Genomic DNA, 17898 nt, shown 5'->3' with positions numbered 1-17898 from the left:
GCCAGGAGAAACAAAAGGCACAAATGTCACATTGCCTTGTTTGCCCATCGGTGGTTCCTTCTCCTGCCCTGGGCCCTACCCTTCCACTCAGCCCTCTTTCCGGCCTTAGCCACACCATCAACCCCATGCCCAAGCCTCCCGGAGGGCTTCCCCTGTTTGTCCTCTTGTATCCACATGAATCACTAATTACTGATTTAAACCCAGACACTAAATGAATGACAAATACCAATACAATATTTAGGATTGGCGAATGGAGAGCTACCTGTCTTCTTGACTCTGCCTGAGCATACAGGAGACACAGAGACACTGTATCCTGACCCACACCTGAGCAGAAGACTGACTAAACTTGCCGCCAGACTGGGTGTCCCTGTGAGTGTTGAGGAGGGGAGGGCAGAGCTGGCAGTGACGAACTCACACACCGGTTCTCTAACTCAGCTACACACTGGAATTGTCTAGGAGAGCTAAAAGACTCATGCCTGGGTCACCTTCCCAGAGAATCTGGTTTAATTGGTCTGGGGTCGCTGCCTGGACATCGGGATTTTTTAAAGCTCCCCCAGTGATTCTAACAGGCCCCCAAGTTTGAGAACCACTGATGGAACATACTTAGGTGCTCCCGACATTTTTCAAAGCAGTCAAGACCTTTAGAACACCTTATAGCCTTTAACTGTCAAGATAGCCCTTGGCAGTACACCCCATTTTACTGTGATTCAGACGTCAATCATGGTCAGGCTGAGATCTGAACTCAGGTTCTCCACCGCCAAAGTCCACTCTCTTTCCACTCTTCTGTGAACTCTTGCAAGGGTGTAGACAACACATGAAAACAATCTCCACTGCCGGTAGGTCACAAGTAAGTCCCATAAATGCAAGACACCTAGATGTGGAGATGCAAACACCACAAGCAGCAGTGATGACCTCTTCTGAATGCAGGGGACTGAGCTGAACCCAGAGGGCAGCGGGGTGTGCTCACGTGCGAGGTCTAAGGCAATGGAGGGAGAGGATGCATCAGATCCTGGCCAGGGAGCTTATCCTAGACCCAAGATGTGTCCTGAGATACCACACTTAAGAGTAAGACAACATTCAGTGGCATGGAAAGCACTGTTGAATCGGAGAATGTCGGGCAAAGGGGGGGCCTCTTCAATGGGAGGGAATCTTAAGAGAGGTGTCAAGGGTTCACCTCTCGGGCCACAGTTTCTCCATCCCGATCTAACCATCCTAACCTTCTGTGGGGTCACAAAACCCAATCCTAGCACAGCCCCCTACCAGGCACCACTCCTCCAGTCTCTCTTCCCCCCAGAACTACGATCTGAGCTTCTTTGGTGAGGGGACATATGACTAGACCCTCAAACATTTTTAGTCCACTGATCACTTAGGTAGGGCAAAGCATCCCTTCAACCCCTATTCCACCCATGCTTACTTCCCCCTCAAAAAAAACAAAAAACAAAAACAACACCATCGTTATCACCAAACCAACTTTCCTGAGAGTGGGAATAACGTTGCCATTTCGGATTAGGAATTGACATGGACTGACACAGACATGAAGACGCTGAAGCACCATGTTTATAAAATACAAGAAACCAATCCACGATCCACATGGAGTCCCTAAAGCGTCGACATAGATGGGGGACCCCACGGCGAGGCCCGGGACAGACACTAAGGACAGCAAATGTTCCTTCTTAAAGACAACAAACGATGTGCCACCTTTCCTCCTGGGTCAGAAATGGGGCTCTATTCCAACCTGTGACACATGCCGCTGCCTCCCGGGGTCCCCCAAAGCCGAGTGTTGATGGGAAAGAACCACAAGGAATTACAGGAGCCAAGAGCAGGTTAAACTTTCACATAGATCGTGCTGATAAGCAGCAGCCACTTACCCAGCACAGCCAGACAGCTCAGCACTGAGAAAAAGCACTTCATGTCGGCAGCCAAGAGGAGACACAACACAGGGCGCTTCCTCTTCTCCCAGCACTTAATCTCTCATTTCTGGCAATCCACTTACAGCTCCAGAAGACAGTTTTGGAAACAGAACTTAACTCAGGGAATGAGAACAGGTTAAAGAGCTCAGCAGGAGGGAGTGGGGGAGGGGCAGCGGGTGGCAAGTGTTAAACTCCCCTAGGCTAAAGGAAGGGCCCAGAACAATTCGGACGGCGCTGGAGGCTCCTGCCACATCCTGTGCCTTGTGGTTTCCACTGTAATTGTAGATTGCGGTGGATTAATCCTCAAGAAAAAGGAAAAAAAGAGTCTGAGAAAATCCTTTCATCCACTGATTATACAGAAATGTCCTTGGCTTCTCAGTGAAGGTGTCTGTAATCTTCCCTCATTCGGATTCCCCAAAGGGAACAGGGCAGGTTTTGTCAAAACCTTTGACAGCCAAATCGCCCTGGCCGGCCTCGACTGCTCTGGGTTTCTTCATCAAAAAGTCCGTCTCCATGCATGATGGTGGGTCACGGGGCTGCCACCTGCCCCAGACCTGCCCGCAACGCACGAAGCAAGTTGGCGTTCGTTCGGCAGCCCTGAAGCGGTCCCACAATGCCAGCAGCTTTCTAAAACAAACACAACAGAGATTTATCAAAGGCAAGCACGGCCGCCGCAAAAGCGAGAGGGGCTGAGCGCCAAGCTGGTCCGGGCACCTGGTCCTGGACCCGGACGGTCAACCTTTGCAGTCTGACCTTGGCCAAGTCGCCACCTTAGCCTCCACCTCAGTTTCCCCGCACAGAGCCGAGCAATTGTGGGAAGCCCGATTGTTCCTGCAATACTTTCACCAAATGCTTCACTCCTGGGAATTCCTTCCGCCTCCCACCGAGCCCCGGCGCCGCGGGTAGCCCCACCCTCCGCGGGGGCAAATCGGGAAGAGGCTACGAGGTGGGGCCGCTACTCCCCGTTCCACCCCCGGCCCTCGCCCCAAACGTGGGAGCTCGGCGCGCGCCGCGTCCCAGGTGGCCCCGCTATTGTTTTACCTTCCCGGGTGTTTATTTTTCGCTGATTGGAAAGAAAAGAGAAGGAGGGAGAAGGGAGCCCGGGGCTCCGCTTTCGCTGCCAGGGGAGGGGTCTCAGGCCGACCCCCCGAGCGGAGCCGCCGCCGGGCCCACCGCCGCCCCTCCCGCCGCCCTCCCCCGGGCTCCGGCTCCCCTCGCTGCCGCCCCTCCCCGCGCCGCCCGCGCGCTCGCCGAATACTGACCTCGCCGCCGGCCCTCTCCCTCCGCGCGTCGGTCAGTCGGTCCGTCTGTCCCGGCGCACGCCTCTAGGGACGCGCCGCCTCCTCCCTTTGCTCCTGCAACGGCACCAGCAGCCGCGCTCCGGCCCCTCCCCAGTCCCCGCCCCCTCCACCCGGCTCGTTGCACTCGGGCCAGCCGAGCGCGGGGCGAGGGCGGTGGCCTCGGCTAGAGGCACCGCCCCCGGGCCCACCCCTTCCCCCCCACCCCCAGGGCCGGGCGGACGCGCTGGGGGCCGGGCGGGGGCCCCGGGTGCGGCTGGTGGAGACCCGCCCGCACCTGCGGGTAGCAAGGGCCGCCCGAGGACCTGGGCGCAGCTGGCGTGGGGGCCGGGCCGCGCCGAAAGTTAATCAGGGGGCTCACACGCAGACTACCCGGCCGCCGGCTGGATGCATAGGCCCTTCCCAAAGCCCAGCAAAGGACCCCTGAGCCTGGAAGAGGGCGGACCGGGAGCGCGTCCCCTCTTTTGGCAAACAAAAACAAAGCCCTCTGCAGGAGCCTTGAATCTGTTCATACAGTAGAACCCCACATTGCACTTCACTCTAAGACAGAATTTCCTAGACGTTGAGACTGAATTGGATTCTGGAAACAGTCTGGCTTCTAACCCCGGCTCCTCCACTTCCCTGCTAAGGACCTTGGTCGAGTTACGTAATAGCCGTGTGCCTCAGTTTACCCACCTGTTATATGAGGACATGGCCTATGCTTAATAGGGATATATGAGATGTCCATGGCACACTTGTAAAACACTTAGGATGGTGCCTGCTACATCTTAAGCACTAAGTAAATGTAAGCTATAATTATTTTATGAGGAACACTCGTATCCAAGCAAGTGCATTTTCATTCATTCAATACTCGTCCAACACATGCATGTACTGAGTAAGCACAGACCCGAGGTAACCAAGGTAGAATAGGACAGTCCTGCCCTCCTGGAGCTTGCAGTCTAGTAAGGAAACCAGAAAACAGGTATAATGGCAGGAAAAGAACAGTGTTGAGGAAGTACATGCAAGTCCTCCGACCCTGTGTTGGGGGGTCAGGGCATGAGGAGGAGGGGGGTTTGATCAGATCAGGCCAGGTGCCGGGAAGGCTTCTCAGACGAAATGAAAACTAGGTAGAATCCAAAACAGCAGAAGGAGGCACCAGGGGGAGAGAGAAGAGGAAGGGGAGGACTCACAGGCCATGGAATCAGTATCCTTGAAGGCCCGGAGGGGAGAGAGAGAGTGGCCCAGGTAGGGGATCAGAAATTTCTCTTGGGCCCAAACTAGTCTGTAAGAAAGAAGGGGCAAGAAACGAGCAGAGAAGAAATCAGGTGTCAGAACCTGAAGGGCTTCGTATGATGTGTTAAGGGTGTGGACTTTAGCCCAGAGCCATAGCAAAGCCCCTGCAGATTTTGAGTAAGGCGGTATTGTTATCAGATGTACATTCTAGAAAAACCACTCTGGCTTAGGTGTGGAGGATGGATGGGAGGGGAGTTCTACAGGAAGCTCAACATCTCCAGACGAGAGATGATGGTGACCAGGGCCACAGAAGTAGCAACAGGGAGGGAGAGGAATGAGCAGGTCAGGAGCTAGGCCCTGTGGAATGCCAGGTTGAGGGTGAGGAATGGAACAGAAAAACCAGTGCAACCTCAGCAGCTGAGATCACAATACATAGGATCAGGTTGGATGTATTGAGCTTGAGATGCTCAAGAGGCATGCAAATGAAGATGTCCAAAATGTAATTGGGGTGGGGGGTAAGGGTAGAGTGGAGTTCAGAAGTCAGAAAGGTACTATGGCTTTGTAAGGTATTTTTCACCCCATTGGACAGTGTGATGGTGACAGTATTTAGTGAAGAAATAGTCTGATAATCCACTGATACCAAAAAAAAAAAAATGTTAATTACCCCCTCCCCTCACCAGGGTGCAGGGCAATGAAGGTCATGCTATGGGGATGCAAAAATAACTAAAGGGTCTTATTTGCCCTCACCCTTCTCTCTTGGCTATAAATTTCTTGTGGGCAGGATCTGCCCTTTAATTATCATTTACCCCAAACAGTTCTTGACATTGTGATCTGCATACAATAATTACACTATTAATACTTCGACCGAATTGAATTAAATTAAATATTTATCACATCTGCCAAGTATTGTATTGAAAATCTCTTCTTGTGTTAAATATTACCTCTTTCCCCCAAGACAACCCTGACTCCGGCATCTCTCACTTCTCCTTATCTGCTAGACCCCTTCCTTTATTTATTGAGCATCTATTATGTGCCAAGAAAACTCTCTGCTCTCGCTCGTGGTGCTTACATTCTCATGGGAAACACAGACAATGAGACAAAGAAATATATGGCATAATGTGACGTATTCTGAGGAAAACAGGGATAAGGGAATATGCATGTATGTGTGTGGGGTAAAGAGGAAGATTCTGCTCTAAGTAGGCGGTCAGGGAAGGTCTCACAAAGGCAGTGACATCTGAGCTGAGATCAAATTAGAAGGAGTGAGTGAGCCCCGGATATTTCTAGAGGAAGAGCATTCCAAGCTTAAGGAACAGCAAGCACAAAGCCCCTTAACATGCTCTGATAATAGAAGGTGTGTTAGTGTGCCTGAAACGGCATAGGAGGGAAGGAGAAGGAGAAATATGATCAGGGAAGTTGCAAAGGCAAAATCCTGTAGGACTTTGCAGGCTTGGGGGCAGTCTGGGGGGGAACTACAGTGTTGGGAGATAAGAGTGGAGAAGGGACACTGAAAAGGTGAGAGAGGATGGTGGCTCAGACTAGGGTGGTAGAGATACAGGTTGTGAGAAATGGGTGGCGTCTGGAAGCATTTTGAAAGTAGATTCAATGGAATTTTCTGGAGAACTGGATATGGAAGGGGTGAGAAAGAGGAGAGTCGAGGATTCTTCCAGAAGATCCACCCCAGCCTGCAATGGAGCTCTCAGCCCCACCAGGCTGCCCAACCCCTTCTCCAAGACCACGCTTCCCAAGCATTCAATCCCCAGTCCTTTGCCCAGGCCACTTCCTCCATCTTTGAACCTTGTACTCAATTATTCCTTCTCAGTTCTTTCCTTCTCAACCCACCCCACCTCCTACCACCTAGACCCCTGGCATCCCTCTGGATGATCTGTCAACCCTGGACTTCCATCACCACCCCAGATACGTTATGGCTGGTTCCCAGCCTAGTATCTTTCCTATTTCCACATTGATATTCAAAGAGCTGTGCTAACTGTCAGGCAGGGAGAGTAAAGTACAATTAAAAGAATGCCTCTGCCCTTCGGACAGAGGAACAAGTACATGAAGTAAGTGCTGAACAGTGGCCCTTTCAGGAGATCATCCACAGGCCGAGAGAGACTCAAGTCACAAGGGAAGGAGAAGCATCCAAGGAGAAGAGAGGACAGAAGTCCCCAGTCAGCAAATCTGTCAGGTGCCCAGGCTGAACATTAGCAACTTGCTTCAAAACATCTTACGTTGGAATGTTGAAGCCTCTCCTGGACTGGTCTGGAATCGGGTGGATAGTTCGAGTGTTTTGGAAAACTCAATCTTCTCCCCCAGGGAGTCAAACGAAGAAGCCTACAGAAGCACGGCTCCAGCAAAGCGCTGCACTCGGGAACAAAGGTCCAGTGTTGCCTGATTTTCCTACTTTTCAGGAAAAGCAGGAAATCCAGACGTTCACTGAATTCTTCCTAATTTTATTTGCTGGAAGCTAGTGTTTAAAAATTAACACTCTTGGGGAGCAACAGCACAGAATTTCTTTGTGGATAAATATGGCCAAGTGGTTCTATCTGTTTTGACGTCTGCAGACCTGTTGTGGCTGCAATCGAAAGACTAATATAAAACCACAACTGACAAAGTTCTATTTTTTAAAAAAGGAAAAAAAGGAAGGGGGCATTAACCTAGTTCTCTTTAGTCAGCTGAAAGAAAGTTGAGGGCAAGGCATTTTGCCTAAAGATAGCCTGACCCTGCGTGCTCACAAGCACTGATGTTAATTGCTCCTAATGCATCTTGAAATGCTGGGTGGAAATAGCAATGCCTTCACTAAACAGCCAAGTAAGAGCTCAAAGTGCCACTAAACAATCTTCCTGGTAGAAGCTTCCTTCTTGGTGATTACCCTCCTGCATGGGCGAGGATCCCCAGAGCTGAAGACTAGGAATAGCTTACTCAGGATACCATCTGTCTTTAAAAATATAGAGTTGACTCTTCTATCTTGAGATGCCGTGGTGAAGGGGTAGGCCCCTTAAGCTTTCCCCACAGGTGGGTGCTCAGAACCCAAGGGGTGCCATCTAGCGTTAGAGAAGGGTCTGGACTTGCACCCACCCGCCCATGGAACTCTGAAGGCTGGTTCATCCGGGATGAAAAGTAAGATTCATTCAGCGAACATTCTCCTTCCTCCACAAAACCCCACAGCTGTGCTCGCTTATTCTCCGGCTGACAGAGAACAGTGGACCTAGAGAAGAATGCCTGGGTTCGTATGAGCTACACTTACTGACACTCAACTCTGGTCAAGTTACTTCACCTCCTTCACCCTAGGTTTCTGGTTTGTAAAAAGGGATCGCAATGGCACCTGCCGTCGCAAGGAGCTTGTGAGGATTAAACGAGCTGATATGTAGAAACAACTTAGCAAAATGCCTGGTACTTAGTTCTCAGTACTCATTAGCTATTCTCTTCACTGATTATAAACCTCACACAGTCCAAGGAGCCGGGAACCGGGAGCCAGAAATTCGAGCTTTCAGTCCAGACTCTGCTGCTTATGCTGTCTTTTGACCTCTCTGGACCCAAGTTTCATCTTCTGTAAAATGGGATTAGTCAGATGAGTCAGAAGGTCCCAAACTGCTGTGCCTGAATTACTCCAGAAGCATTAAAATACAGATTCCCAAGCCCCATCCCAGAAGATTCAGTTTCCAAGCATCGGTGTGAGACTGGACTAAATGAGTTCTAAGGGCTCTTCCAGCTCAAAATTTTATGATGGATCTTTCCGTCATAAATGGAAATTCAAGATCAATCTCCTCTAAGTCCATTTCTGATTTTGATTGGGAGGACCCTTAACTGCAATAGCATGTCACCTAGATCAAAAGAATTAGAAGAACCCATCATTTCCACCACTATTCCATTCTAAACCTAGTCCTGACCATGTCAAGAGGCTCCCCATCCTTCCCACCCCAAGCCTTGAGCGTTTCATTGCTCTTCATTCCTCCTTTCCAAAATCTCAGCAAGTCCTAATTTTTTTGTTTGTTTGTTTAAATCCAACAACAGCCTTAGATGGGCTTCTTACACCCAACTCTGGCTCACCACCTGTGCTCTTCTCTCTCTGCACTCCCTCCCTTTGCTAAAGAATGGAAATAACCCAGAGCCTCTGGGTAGGCAAGGATTTTGAGCCCAGGCTGAACGCTGTGGCGCTTGTCACGTTGGAGTGATTCCTCTGAGTTAGATTGGCTGACCCCAATCTCTGTCTCACTCTCTCAGTGTCCCAGGGCAGCCGGGCTGGCTGCCAGGGCTGCCTGCCACTTTCAACCATGCTGTTGCCCAGGTGGAGGACTCTTAAGAATTTGGCTTGGCCTCTCTTGTAAAAAAAGAACGTTAGTTTGATCATAGAGCCTCCGTCCTCCTACAGGGGAAGGTGTGTCACCATAGACCTAAGATTCTAAGGATTAAACAGCCATGAGCTTAGAGTAGAACAGAGCCTTCTGGATGTGGAGGTGCTCTTTCTGAGACATCTGTTACCCCACTGATCACCCAGGCTGTCTGGCCTGATCTGGCTGGCATGTTGCCTGTTTCTATAAAAGAGTGCAAAGACATTGGCCAATCTCACCCAAATATATGTGGGACCGGCTGACAGTTTCCAAAAGTTCACTTTGAAGTTAATTATTTGGAACTCAGAACATATTTCCCCATAAGAGTAAGATAATAAATGGTGATTATATTTCCAGGCTGACACACAAGTCTATTTAACCCTTTATATGCTTAAAATACTACATATTTAAGAGGAAAAGAGCAGTCAGCCAACAATACAGTTGAAACACCAGTGATTGAATAATACTGAAAAATAACATTGGGACAGGATTATTTTTTAAATGTAGCAAATATTTAGTTAACATAAAACACTGTTCTATGCCCTGAAGTGCTGGAGAAAGCAGGCATGCTTCCTATCCTTGTAGAATTTACACTGTGTTGATTTTTCTGTTCATTGTCTTTTCCTGAGAATGTAAGCTCCCCGTGGGCCAGAATCTGGTCTGCCTTGTCCTCTAGTGTATGCCAATGCCTAGCAAGATGCCTGGCACAAAGAATGTGCTTAGTAAATAAATATTTGTTGACTTGGCTTCAAGTCATCTGGATGTGACAGGAGACCTTGAGCCTAGAACTTCCATTAAAGGAGTTGCAGACTGGGAGCAGCACCAGGTACCTTCTAGAAGCAAATGAAAATCCTTTCAGGAGGGAGATCCTATTATTATTCTAAAATGAAGTTTCCAGCATATAATCATATATAACCAGGAAATAAGACAGTATGAGTGAGAACCAGTGGAAACTGCAGAAAACTAAAACAGGCCCACACATCCTTAAGATATTGGAGTTATCTGACACAGCCAATAGAATAACTATGCGTACTGAAATTCAAACTGGAAAATTTTGTCAGAGAACTGGAAGCTGTAGAAAGATCTAGAGGAAGAGTATTCCAAGCTGAGAGGAAAACATGTGCAAAGGCCCTGAGACACATTTGAGGGAGAGAAATTCAGTGTGGCAGAAGCAGAGTGAACGGGAGAGAGAGAGAATGGTGGAAGGTGAGTTCAGGAAAGAAGGCAAAGGCAGATCATGTGGGGGTGGGAATTTGGGTTTTATTCCATGTGTCAAGGCAAACCATTGGATGGCTTACAGCATTAAAGTGACATGACTTACTTCACTTTTTTAAAAGGCCAATCTGGCTGTTGTATAGGAAATAGGCTACAGGGAAGCAAAAGTAGAAGCAAGAAGACCAATTAGTAGATCATTGCAAGGTCCAGGTGAGAGATGATGGAGGCTTAGACTAGGGTGGTGGTGATGGAGGTGGTGAGAAGTGAATTCGGGATATACTTTGAAGGGAGAGCTGACAGCTCTTCCTGATGGATTGGACATGGGGTATGGGAAAAAGGTCAGAATAGCTCACCCCCCCCCGTGTACTCTCTCTATGACCCCGTTCTCCCCCAGTCCCCACGTGGTCTCTACTTCTCTCTCAGTAGACAACTTCCTAATTGTAATTTTCAGCCCAGTCCTTTTTTCTGAGCTTTACCCCTATGGAGCAAACCACCTTTTGAAATGTTCTACCTGGATGTCATCAGACCTTAGACTAAACATGCTCAAAACTTAGCTCGTCATTTTTCCCTCTAAAATTTTTTTTCTCCTCAATTTCCTATCTCAGTTAATGATACCACTTTTCACTCGACAAGTCAGAACCTTGGGACTAATTTTAGACTTCTCACTTTCCAGGTCCAAGTGGTAACGGGGACTGGCGATTCTACCTTCTTCCTTAACATCTTTCAAAGGTGTGTGCTCCTTTCTGTTTTCATGGCTTCTGCCCTTGCTCAGGTTTTGTCACCTCTTTCTAGACTCTTGTCATGGTTTCTCACCTGGTCTCACTCCCAGCCCATGCCTCCTTCTAAAGTACACATCTTTCTAAATTGCAGGTGGAACCCTTCTGGAGCTTCCAATTGCTTACAGAAGATTCAAACCCCTTAGAATGGGTTACAGGCCCCTCGTCCAATACCCCCATCCCCACGCCCACCCTGGAGCCATCTCCAACTTCTCTATGCCCTTGATTCTTCCCACTATGATATGATCTGGTCTCACCCAGTTACCTATGGTTTCCTGGACGCGCCTTTATATATGCCGTCATCTGCCAGGTATGCCCTTTCTCCTTCCACTACCATCAACTTGGCAAACGCTCACCCTTCTAGTAGGAACAGTTGAAGCATCAGCTTCTCTATGAAGCAGACTTTATCCCCTCTCCTTGCTTGCGTCCTCCCAGCATTGAGTTCATCATCTAGGAAAGCTCTGTGTAGACCTCTAGGCTAGCGCTTTTCCACTGATTAAGGTTATGTGTTTACTTGTGTATTTTGTCTAACGAGTTTCTTGAGGTCAGAGACTGTCTGACAGAACTGTGTCTTCCGCTCCCTGCATTGAGCCTGGCACCTAGCCAGCGCTCAACTAAAGCTCTAGTGGCTAGATGGAGGAGTGGTTATGTGAATACCCTGGACTGTATCCTCAAGCCCACAGAGTGGACGCCCAGCCCCTGAGCTCCAGGAAGCCACATCAGCCAGAGGATGGGGCATTTCATGAGTTTTACTCTGGGTGACTTTATCCATGGCATCTGCTTCTCTGCCCAGCTGCTCTGGATGGATGGTCCATGCAAACAAGTAGGAGGTCCAATTTTTTGTTCCTACTTGTGCCCAAAAGCCTTCCTTTTTAGTTCCATCCACAAAGTCCCCAGGCAAGGGACATATGCCCTCCACCACCCCTGCTCATCTCCCTGGGATCCCCAAGTTCCACCCCAGCCCAGACCTCATGGCCCTTGGGACTTAATCAGAGACAGCATTTCTACTGGGTGGCTTTGGGTAAAGCTGACAGTGTTTAGGAGCCCACAGTGTGCCTTAAGTTCACAGCACAAATGACCATACATGGATATTAACAAGCTTCTTTCATAGTCACTTGTGATTTCTATAACATTTCTCTGACACCCGCCCCCCCCGCCCCCCGGTCCTCTTTCCACTCTTTTCCTCACTTATAATTTTCTATTTATGGAAAAAGTGGTAGGGAGAAGCAGAAAGGGAAGAAAAGAACTTGGAAAAGAGAGAATGAACCAAAGAAGAAAAATTAGGAAGGGAGAGGAATGAAGGAAGGAGCAGAGGGAAAGGAAAGAAAATAAAGAAGGAAGAGAGAGAAAGAGGGAGACAGAGAGAGAGAAAGTAAGAGACAGAGAGAGAAGAAAGAAAGAAAGAAAGAAAGAAGAAAGAAAGAACCTTAAATTAAGTAACCACACATGTGTCTAAGAAACATATCTGAAGTATCTCTACTTAAACAGCAGGGACCTCATGGCAGATATTACACATTTAATTGACTAGAGAAACCAATCATAGAACAAAGCCCCTTTCTTTGTGAGCTGTCATATGATAACCCAAACACAGTAGTTGCTAGTTTTCTCCAGACACTACCAACCACAGCCGTCTGTCTTGGTCCTAGACTGTTTAAAAAAAAAAAAGAATTTTTTTTTTTTTTTTTAAATATGTGCGTGTGTGTATCAGTCACAAGACCATCGCAACAATGGCTGCCCTGTGGAATTCAGCTGGGCTCTCCCAGCCCACAGCCCACTCCTGGCCGCCAGATGTCAGCCAGCCAGAGGTTCCCTTTCATCCTCACCCACTGCAGAGCCATTTTGGTCTGTGCAGTGGTGAGGGCTGACAACCCTCTCCAAGCTCCACCCCAGATCTGAGAGAGGCCTAATCTTGCCTGAGGCCAGCTAGGGGTGCAGGGTGAGGGGGTGGGGAGGGTGAGAGCAAAGCCTCCTGGGAACGGAGATGGGGTGGGTTAGGGCTGTTCTCAAAGCTCGGCAACTGCTGCTTATTAAAAAGGCTTGTTTTCAACCTAGGGATCCAGTCGTGACCATCAGGGAAAACCAGGACAGACCTCACTGCCAGGGCTTGAAAGAAGCACCAGGAGCTGGGGTGTGTGGTGGGGAGCACACACGAGTCCTCCTTCCGTGGGTGCTTCCCGGGTGGTCCTGTGTCCTACTGTCGAGGCAGGAAGCAGCTGGATGGCTCCGGACCCCACTCCTTCCACCACCTCCTCCATCCCTTTTTCTCCCAACGCTTTCTTCTTCTCTTCTTCCTCCTCTTCCTTCTCCTCCTCCTTCTTTTTTCTTTCACACTGCAGATTTGGAACAGCAATGGAAGTCCAGCAAGGCAGTCGGAAGGCTCACCACACAAAGATGTTGCCCGGAGGGCCCCAGAGCTGCCAACCCCACCTCTGGGCTGTGAGAGGACACCGCAATACAGTTCAGCTTTCGGGGAAGAGCTTCTTCCTTCACTGGCTACGTGACCTTAGATAATTTATTTACCCTACCAGCCTCAGTTTCCTCACATGCAAAATGGAGATAATAGCACCTGGTTCATGTGAGGAGGTATTGGAGTGCTTCGTTCACAGGGTTAGCACAGGGAGCTCAGGGGTAATACGGTGGGTAAAATCTGTAGCACGTGGTAAATGTTTAAAGAATTCAGTCATTTAACGAATACGATTAACACCTACTAAATGTCAGTCTGTGTTCCAGGTGCTGGGAGAAAAAACAGACAAAAAGCAAATCCCGATCTCATAGAGTTAATATTCTAGGAGGGGGAGACAGACAAAAACAAGTAAATAAGTAAAATAGGTAGGATGTTAGATGATGAAAAGGACTGTGGAAAGAATAAAATCAGGGAGGGGATACGAGTGCTGGAGGAGGGGGGATTTGCAATTTTCAATACAGTGGCCAACACTCCCTGGAAAGTGACATTTGAATAAAGAGCTGAAAGAGGTGAAAGAGCCCAGCCTGCAGATGTCTGAGGGAAAAACCTCCTGGGCAGGGGGGGACAGCAAGTGCAAAGGCCCTGAGGCAGGTGTGCACCAGGTGGGGCTAAGAAGCATCTAGGAGGCTGGTGTGGCTGCAGCTGAGTGGGGGTGGGAGAATAGTTGGAAATGAGGCCAGAGAGGTAATGGTTCGCATGTGCAGGAGGGTAGGGTGGTAACAGGGAGTGCAATCACGTAGGGACTTGTTGATCACTGTAAAAACTTGGGAGAGTTTTAAGGAGAGGAGTGATATAATCCAGTTAAGGTTTTAACAGGAGTGCTCAGGCTGATGGGTTGAAAATAGACCACAGGGGTCAGAGTGGCAGCAGGGAAACTAGTTAAAGGCCAGTGCAGTAGTAGTTCAGGTGAGAGACGGTGGTGGCCTCGATCAGGCAGAAGAAAGGAGGTGGTGAGAAGTGGGTTGGATTCAGCATATGTTTTTTAAGGAGGAACTGACAGAATTTGATGACGGATTCCATGAGCAGTGTGAAAACAAGAGAGGAGTTCTAGAATGTCTGTGAGATTTTTGGCCTGAATGAAATTGCCATTTAGAGTAAATGCTATGAGTTCTGTTTTGGATATTGTGAGAGACTGTTGCCTCAATAGCCCCCAATGAGTCATGCATTGGGGCTTGTACCCTGGGACTTGCCCTCTTAGAAGGCTGCCTCAGCCATGTGAGAAACACAGACTGTCCTGCTGGAGAGGAATATGCAGGACAACCAAGAGCTCCAGCTAATGGTCCGACATGTAAATGAGGGCATCTTCAACCATCTGGTCCCAGTAAAGCCTCCAGAGCATTTCAGTCTCATGAGTGATCCAGCTGGTCCAGCCCGAAATGCCACTAAGCTTTAGGGTTTCTGATGAGCAATAGATAACTGGTACAATCACGTGAAATTTGAAATGTCTTATGGACATTCAAACTAGGATGTCAAGTAGGCAGTTGGATGTATGAGTCTAGAATCCAGGGGACGTCCAGGCTGCAAACACATCTTGGGAGTCATCAGCATATCAATGATAGTTAAAGCCATGAGACTGAAAGCACCAATGGTGTGAGTATAGGTACAGAAGAGGAGTCCAAGGACTGAGGCCCGAGACACCACAACATCCAGAAAGGAAGAGGGATTGCAAATGTGACCGAGAAGGACCAGTCGGTGCAAAAGGAGAAGAACCAGGCATGTGTGGTGTCCTGGTACCAAGTAGCAGACTGTGTTACTGGTAGAAAGAAGGAATCAATTATGTTAAATACTGCTGATGGATTCAATAAGATGAAGACTGAGAATTGACCAATGGATTTAGTCCATGAACGTTTTTAGTTAGCTTGAGAGGAACAGTTTTAGTGGAGTGATGAGTGGAAGCCTGCTTACAAGGAATTGAAGAGTGAATGGGAGGAGAGGAAATGGAACCATGGCCATAGAAATCCCCTTTGAGGGATTCTGATATAAAAGAAAAATAGGAAAATGCATCCATAGTGGTAGAAGGATGTGCAATCAAGGAAGGTGTCTTAAGGTTGGGAGCATGTTGTTTATGGATGGGAATGATTTAGTAGAGAGAGGAAAATCAAGTGATGCAGGAGACAGAAAGCAGATTCGCCGGATGACGTCCTTGAGTTGAGTGGAAATAAGACGCAGGGTATAAGTGGAGGCACTGGTCTTAGCTGGGAACAAGAATGGACCATACATAATGTGGGAGGAAAGGCACAATACGTGGGCACTGATGTAAGCTAGTGAGTAGATGTTGGTAGAAGTAGACGAAATTTCACTGCTTATGTTTTCTTGGCAAGGTCATTGGCTGAACTTGAGGATAAGGGAAGGGGTGTTGGAAGATCAAGGAGGAAGGGGTAGAAATGAATGGTAGTCATTGTATGATCTCCCTGTGAGAGATGAGCGTTCCCATCCTACCCATTACTCTCCAGAACTACCTTAGGACACTGGTAGATCCAGGCTTTGTATAGCCTGTAATGTAGAGTGACTTTGGTAGGCACTACTGAGCCTAGACAAAGCCATTTCTTACTTCCTCCTTGACACAGAACCCAGTTTTGTTCAGATACACGGTGGCCATGTGCTTAGGGGAGTCTGGGTCTTTTCCCTGACCAAGGTTGTGAATCTTGATTAGTGTGAGCTGATCAAGATAATTCTGGTCCCTCTGCCAGCAATTGTTGTAGGCCTGGACATGTGTTGCAATTCTGATCAATAACATGTGAGGGGAGATCTGTTGGCAGTCTCTTAGAAAAGATTTTCCCTTATGATAAAAAGAGAATCATAGAAAGGATATTTCTTCTCTTAGCTCCCCTGTGTTATCTGTGTATAGAACCTGAGTCTGAAGCAGCCACACTGCGGCCAGGTCTAAGGGGGGCCCACATGGAAGAAGGAAGGTCTTTCATGACATCACTGAGGCACTGAATTCAACCCAGGAGGCTCCCTACCTCCTGCCATCTTAGTATGTGAGATATTATCAACTATTTTCCTTATTGATGTTGCCCTTTTGTGTTGGTTCATCTGTGTTTTGCAACTGGAAGAAATTTGATACCCAGAATATCAGCAAAATAGATGCAGAATTTAGCTTGGCTTTATTGAGGACACCAACTCAATTCGATGCAACACAGATAAAATGAGAACAACGTGCCAGGCATGGTATTAGACACAGATGAAAAAAACTCCCTTACCATAAATTACTTATAACAAATCTATGTGTGTTTGTATTGGGGGATGGGAATAATAAAATATAAAATTACTCTTCTAGAAAGCAGAATATGTTAAGTGCCTTGAAAGAGATACAGGAGGTCAAAGAAGATACTGATAGCATCCATTGGGGGAAAGTGGGCTAGTCTCCATGAAGGAAGTAGAATAGAAGCCGGGTCTTGAAAAGTAGGTAGGATTTTTAGAGACAGAGTGAAGGGCTTTCCAGGTCTAGAAACTAGGAATCTGTACTAGGAAAGGCAGAATCCAGAAAGTGGACTGGTCTGGAAAGCCAAGTAGAACATCCGGTTCAGCTGGCGTATGGAAAGTGTGTAGAGGAGGGGTGGAAATAATGTTGAAAAGTTACACTGGGTCAGGATTTGAGACACCTTAAATACCAGGCCAAGAAATGAGGGTCTGCTTAGGTTGCAAATGGCGGCCCCTGGGGATATTCTCAATAGATAGGTAACAGGATCAGAGCTGAATGTGGGGAGATCCATCTTTAGTAGACGGACCGAAGCCTGTTCTTTTTTACCAAATAATAACTGTTTTAATTATTTGCCACACCCTCAACACACACAGACATTAATATAGATGCACCTAAAGCCTCATCAAGAACAAACAAGAGAGAATTACATTCTCAGACCCAAGCCATGGGAAGGAGGAACAGGGACAGATCATTTGCCCTGGCCTTGTACAAACCTCTCCAAACCTTCTTCCTGGATTCCGCTCCCCCGCCCCCTTCTTTTAGGCTCCCTGTAACAGAAAAGAATCCGCATTCTGTTTATTTATTTATTATTTTTGGCTGCGTTGGGTCTTCGTTGCTGTGCGCGGGCTTTCTCCCGTTGCGGCGAGCGGGGGCTACTCTTCATTGCGGTGCGCGGGCTTCTCAGTGAGGTGGCTTCTCTTGTTGCGGAGCACGGGCTCTAGGTGCGCAGGCTTCAGTAGTTGAGGCACGTGGGCTCAGTAGTTGTGGGTCGCGGGCTCTAGAGCGCAGGCTCAGTAGTTGTGGCGCACGGGCTTAGTTGCTCCGCGGCATGTGGGATCTTCCCGGACCGGGGATTGAACCCGTGTCCCCTGAATTGGCAGGTGGATTCTTAACCACTGCGCCACGAGGGAAGTCCCCCCCACCCCTCATTCTGTTTAAAATCTGCCCCCAGAGCCCACATTTGCACCAGGACAGTGGTTCTCTATCTTCTAGTCTCTAATGTTTTATACAGTGGAGCTCCCATCAGTCACGGTACCCTTTGCAGAACACCATAAAATATTGATATATTTAAGTCCAAAATACAACCTATGATTTAGCACAAAATTAGATATTTAGCTACTGTATGCTTAAGTTGCTTAGAAATGTTAAATTTAATTAAATTTACAGACACTAACACCCAATATAAAACCACAACCATAAGCCCAAACACCTGTCCATAGAAAAAACAAGCTGTCAAACTAAGCACCGGCAGCTATGTCTGGGTCCATTAATAT

The 17898-nt window shown here is 48.1% G+C and overlaps 1 protein-coding gene across 5 annotated transcripts in view; it reads right to left on the bottom strand.

The window, feature by feature from the left end:
• IGSF3 (immunoglobulin superfamily member 3) overlaps window positions 1-3263 on the bottom strand; it is a 100142-nt gene extending 96879 nt beyond the window's left edge. For 4 of the 5 annotated variants that reach the window (XM_061183630.1, XM_061183633.1, XM_061183634.1 and 1 more), the window contains exons 1-2: window positions 3173-3263; window positions 1869-2537 (exon numbers count right to left, since the gene is read on the bottom strand). In XM_061183630.1, coding sequence (XP_061039613.1) covers window positions 1869-1911 — 43 coding nt within the window. In that variant the 5' untranslated portion in view covers window positions 1912-2537; window positions 3173-3263. Of the gene's footprint in view, window positions 1-1868; window positions 2538-2951; window positions 3037-3172 lie in introns of those variants that run through there. The other variant, XM_061183632.1, reaches the window with a different exon arrangement.
• Between the last annotated feature and the right edge of the window lie 14635 nt (window positions 3264-17898).

This window comes from Eubalaena glacialis, chromosome 3, assembly GCF_028564815.1.
Source record: "Eubalaena glacialis isolate mEubGla1 chromosome 3, mEubGla1.1.hap2.+ XY, whole genome shotgun sequence".
In the NCBI taxonomy this organism is placed as follows: Eukaryota; Metazoa; Chordata; class Mammalia; order Artiodactyla; family Balaenidae; genus Eubalaena; species Eubalaena glacialis.
Note: the sequence above shows the minus strand (reverse complement) of the source record. Positions and strands in the feature narration are given on the sequence as shown.